The sequence below is a fragment of the Mustela nigripes genome, chromosome 8 (genome assembly GCF_022355385.1).
Source record: "Mustela nigripes isolate SB6536 chromosome 8, MUSNIG.SB6536, whole genome shotgun sequence".
Classification (NCBI taxonomy): Eukaryota; Metazoa; Chordata; class Mammalia; order Carnivora; family Mustelidae; genus Mustela; species Mustela nigripes.
This window is the reverse complement of record NC_081564.1, coordinates 57,962,249-57,967,311: the sequence shown is the minus strand read 5'-3', so window position 1 is coordinate 57,967,311 and position 5,063 is coordinate 57,962,249. Positions and strand designations below refer to the sequence as shown.

The window sequence follows — 5,063 nt, the reverse complement described above, 5'->3', positions numbered from 1 at the left end:
CTATACTCAGAAAACTATAAAGTACTCATGAAAGAAATTGAGGAAGACACAAAGAAATGGAAAAATGTTCCATGCCCCTGGATTGGAAGAATAAATATTGTGAAAATGTCTATGCTACCTAAAGCAATCTACACATTTAATGCAATTGCTATCAAAGTCCCATCCATCTTTTTCAAAGAAATGGAACAAATAATTCTAAAATTTATATGGAACCAGAAAAGACCTCGCATAGCTAAAGAGATATTGAAAAAGAAAGCCAAAGTTGGTGGCATCACAATTCCAGAATTCAAGCTCTATTACAAAGCTTTCATCAAGACAGCATGGTACTGGCACAAAAACAGACACATAGATCAATGGAACAGAATAAAGAGCTCAGAAATAGACCCTCAACTCTATGGTCAACTAATCTTCGACAAAGCAGGAAAGAATGTCCAATGGAAAAAAGACAGCCTCTTCAATAAATGGTGTTGGGAAAATTGGACAGCCACATGCAGAAAAATGAAATTGGACCATTTCCTTACACCACACACGAAAATAGACTCAAAATGGATGAAGGACCTCAATGTGAGAAAGGAATCCATCAAAATCCTTGAAGAGAACACAGGCAGCAACCTCTTCGACCTCAGCCGCAGCAACATCTTCCTAGGAACATCACCAAAGGAAAAGGAAGCAAGGGCAAAAATGAGCTATTGGGATTTCATTAAGATTAAAAGCTTTTGCACAGCAAAGGAAACAGTTAACAAAATCAAAAGACAACTGACAGAATGGGAGAAGATATTTGCAAACGACATATCAGATAAAGGACTAGTGTCCAAAATCTATAAAGAACTTAGCAAACTCAACACCCAAAGAACAAATAATCCAATCAAGAAATGGGCAGAGGACATGAACAGACATTTCTTCAAAGAAGACAGCCAGATGGCCAACAGACACATGAAAAAGTGCTCCATATCACTCGGCATCAGGGAAATATAAATCAAAACCACAATGAGATATCACCTCACACCAGTCAAAATGGCTAAAATCAACCAGTCAGGAAATGACAGATGCTGGCGAGGATGCAGAGAAAGGGGAACCCTCCTACACTGTTGGTGGAAATGCAAGCTGGTGCAACCACTCTGGAAAACAGCATGGAGGTTCCTCAAATTGTTGAAAATAGAACTGCCCTATGACCCAGCAATTGCACTACTGGGTATTTACCCTAAAGATGCAAACGTAGTGATCCAAAGGGGCACGTGCACCCAAATGTTTATAGCAGCAATGTCCACAATAGCCAAACTATGGAAAGAACCTAGATGTCCATCAACAGATGAATGGATCAAGAAGATGTGGTATATATACACAATGGAATACTATGCAGCCATCAAAAGAAATGAAATCTTGCCATTTGAGACATCATGGATGAAACTAGAGCGTATCATGTTTAGTGAAGTAAGTCAAGCGGAGAAAAACAACTATCATATGATCTCCTTGATGTGAGGAAGTGGTGATGCAACATGGAGGCTTAAGTGGGTAGAAGAATCAATGAAACAAGATGGGATTGGGAGGGAGACAAACCATAAGTGACTCTTAATCTCACAAAACAAACTGAGGGTTGCTGGGGGGAGGGGGGTTGGGTAAGGGGGGGTGGGGTTATGGACATTGGGGAGGTTATGTGCTTTGGTGAGTGCTGTGAAGTGTGTAAACCTGGCCATTCATAGACCTGTACCCCTGGGGATAAAAATATATGTTTAAATAAAATACACAATGGATTAAATATTAGTTAACAATTTCAGATTTTTATCCAGGTGATTATTGTGGCATACAACTGATTTTTTTTTAAAGACAGTCAGCCAAGCTCTGTTGAGTTCTAACATGGTTATGTCGCACTTGAAGTGCTAGTTTGAAAAGCCACACAGAGAGGGGACATGGGAAAATCTAGAGTGAATCTTCAGACAAGAATGTCTGAAAGCCAACTCGAATGTAGAATAAAGGAAAAGACAGAGTGCTTAGACAATAATAAGTCTCTGATGTCTTCTTCAGAATCTGTAAGTTATCATTTGGAAGAGAATAGAAATTTATTTTAATTTATTTCAAAGAAAGAACCCATTAATTAATTCATTCATTCATTCATCTTAAATTCATGATTACCTAATATGTACCAAGCAGTAATCCAGGCATTTAGATTATAGTAGGAAACACAAGAAAAGAAACAAAAAACTAAAACTCCTTCCCTGGTGGTATTTACCTTTTAGCACGAGGAAATATCTAATCATGAGAAAAAAAAGCTGGGAATGAGGTCAGTGAAATAAGGCCTTCTAAGCCAGTGTATGGACTTTGAATCTAAGTGTCATGAAACACTGAAGGGTTTGAAAAGAGTGGTGCCACAATCTGACATATTTCATTTGGTCATTCCTGATGCTGAGATGAGACTAGACTACACAGAGACAACAAAAGACCAGTTTGGAAACTTTGGCAGTAATCAGGGGAAGGATGGTGGTAATAAATTGTACCAGATGGTGACAATGCCCATGATGGACTGACAAGGTCTGGTGTGTAAGACCAAGAAGAGTAAAGATGACTACAGATAGTTAAAGGTAAACTGTAGGACAGAAGTTTTAGAAGCAGAGCAAGTATGGAAGAAAACTCAAAGGTCTCCTAGACCATTATGAAAATAACTCTTAGAAAAAATCCAAAACACCATACTATATTCTAAACATATAAATAATAGTAAAACATAAACAGTTATCTTAAGGAGATGATATCTATTAGGGGAGAATAAAAATGTAATGTGAGAGTAGAGTGAAAAAAGAAGCCATATAGCTCCACATGAGAAAATACTAGTTTTTTTTTTTCAAGAGAATATTAAATCGTTTATTGATTACACATGATAATGGATGATACACAAGCTTTAATCCCATCTATAATTTTATCTGATACCATAATTCAATTTAGATATATTGCATAGGATGTGCCAACAATCATATTAATAACCAAATAAACTCCAGGACTTTGCTTGGGTGACCTTTTAATGGTGAACTCCAGGTCACAACACATTAACTGTCAGTTCAACTACACCAAGGTTTGTGGAGACAATGGCTTCTGTGCCCAAGCAGTTTGCAAATAAATTTCGAATGGAACCTGGCATCACCCTGAAGGAATTCTAACTTCACACTGTTGGGGTAGTATACCAAGATGGCTTCAGAGTAGACTAACTTTACACAGCACATTTAAAAAAAAGACACATTTATTCAGCGTCATGATCAGACTATTACATTTAGCAATCAACAGCATGGGTGCAAAAAAAAAAAAATCTACATTAAAACCCTTTGTTGGAATGCTTTACACTTTCCACAGAACAGAAACTAAAATAACCTGTTATACAATTAGTCACAAATACAGTCCTCGAGTTTTTTTGCCCATACACATGAGTATTGTCTAAAACATGTCTTCTTTGTAGCAGCTAGGCCCTGCCACCACTGTGCTTGGCTGAGTTCACAAATCTGTTGTAACCTGTAGCTTCCCTGTCACTTCTCTGGCTCTCCTCTCCTGCTAAGCTTTGTTTCCTGGCAGTAATTAAAACCTTCTGCCACTGCCATAGCTGCTGCTGCTGCTGGAACCACCATAGCCACCTTGGTTTCGTGGTTTGGCGAAGTATTGGCCTCCACCACCATAAGGGCCAGAGCTTCTGCCTCCAAAATTGCCTCCTTTCATGGGTCCAAAATTTGAGGATTGATTGTTGTAATTGCCAAAATCATTATAGCTTCCGCCACCTCCAAAGTTGCTTCCATCATTACCAAATCCGTTATAGCCATCCCCACTGCCACCATATCCACCACCACTTCGACTGCCACCAAAGCCACCTCGACCACTGAAGTTTCCTCCGCGACCAAAGTTGTCATTCCCACCAAAACCACCTCCACGACCACCACCAAAGTTTCCAGAACCACTTCGACCTCTTTGGCTGGATGAAGCACTAGCCATCTCTTGCTTAGAGAGCGCTTTCCTTACTTCACAGTTGTGGCCATTCACAGTATGGTATTTTTGAATGACAATCTTGTCTACAGAATCATGGTCATCAAATGTTACAAAAGCAAAACCCCTCTTTTTGCCACTGCCTCGGTCAGTCATGATCTCAATCACTTCGATTTTCCCATACTGTTCGAAATAATCTCTTAGATGATGTTCTTCAGTGTCTTCTTTAATGCCACCAACAAAAATCTTTTTCACAGTTAAGTGGGCACCAGGTCTTTGAGAATCTTCTCTTGAGACAGCCCTCTTTGGTTCCACAACTCTTCCATCCACCTTGTGTGGCCTTGCATTCATGGCTGCATCCACCTCCTCCACAGTGGCATAGGTGACAAACCCAAAGCCTCTGGAGCGCTTGGTGTTCGGATCTCTCATTACCACACAGTCCGTAAGTGTTCCCCATTGCTCAAAATGGCTCCTCAGACTCTCATCGGTTGTTTCAAAGCTCAGACCTCCGAAGAAGAGCTTCTGCAACTGTTCAGGCTCTTTGGGAGACTCTGACTTAGACATGACGGCGGTGGGAGGGGAGACTTTAACGATGCTTACTCGGCGGCGTCCACAGGCAGAAAGGCAAAATACTGTTTATTTACTCTAGGAGCCTAGACATTTTAATAAAACTCTGAGTCTTGGTTTTCTCATCCATAAAATGTAAAAAAAACATTTTTTATCTTATTTGCTCATAACACCCAGAACTCACCCTCTCACTTCTGCCTCTCCTCAGAAATGCCTTTTTTCCTCACCCCTCCATATTCCTTCCATCTCCCACACCTACCAAGCACAGGCCCCCCAGTTCCCATGCTTTGCTCACCCACTTCTAACTTCTGCATGTGGATTCTCTCTCTGCCTCCTTGCTACATGGGAGACTGGGCCTGCCTCTCATACTGCCACTTCTCTGGAGCCATTCTGTAATCCACACCACTCTTCCTCAGTCCCCCAAACAAAAAGGGTTCAATCAGTTTATCACTTATTCTGATGAGACTGAAAAAAATCCCCAAACAATCATCATTTCTCAAGAATTTTACTTCAAGACATCTCAAATTCCCAATGTTCTTTGC

The 5,063-nt window shown here is 40.2% G+C and overlaps 1 protein-coding gene across 1 annotated transcript; it reads right to left on the bottom strand.

Annotated features, from left to right (window-relative positions):
- Positions 1-2,839: 2,839 nt before the first annotated feature.
- On the bottom strand, positions 2,840-4,533 carry LOC132023932 (heterogeneous nuclear ribonucleoprotein A1-like). Its single transcript, XM_059410049.1, has one exon. The coding sequence runs from the start codon at positions 4,516-4,518 to the stop codon at positions 3,556-3,558; it is 963 nt and encodes a 320-aa protein (XP_059266032.1). The 5' UTR covers positions 4,519-4,533; the 3' UTR covers positions 2,840-3,555.
- Between the last annotated feature and the right edge of the window lie 530 nt (positions 4,534-5,063).

Coding starts and splice junctions, on each gene's coding strand:
- LOC132023932 (XM_059410049.1), bottom strand. CDS start 4,518: ATGTCTAAGTCAGAGTCTCCCAAAGAGCCTGAACAGTTGCAGAAGCTC.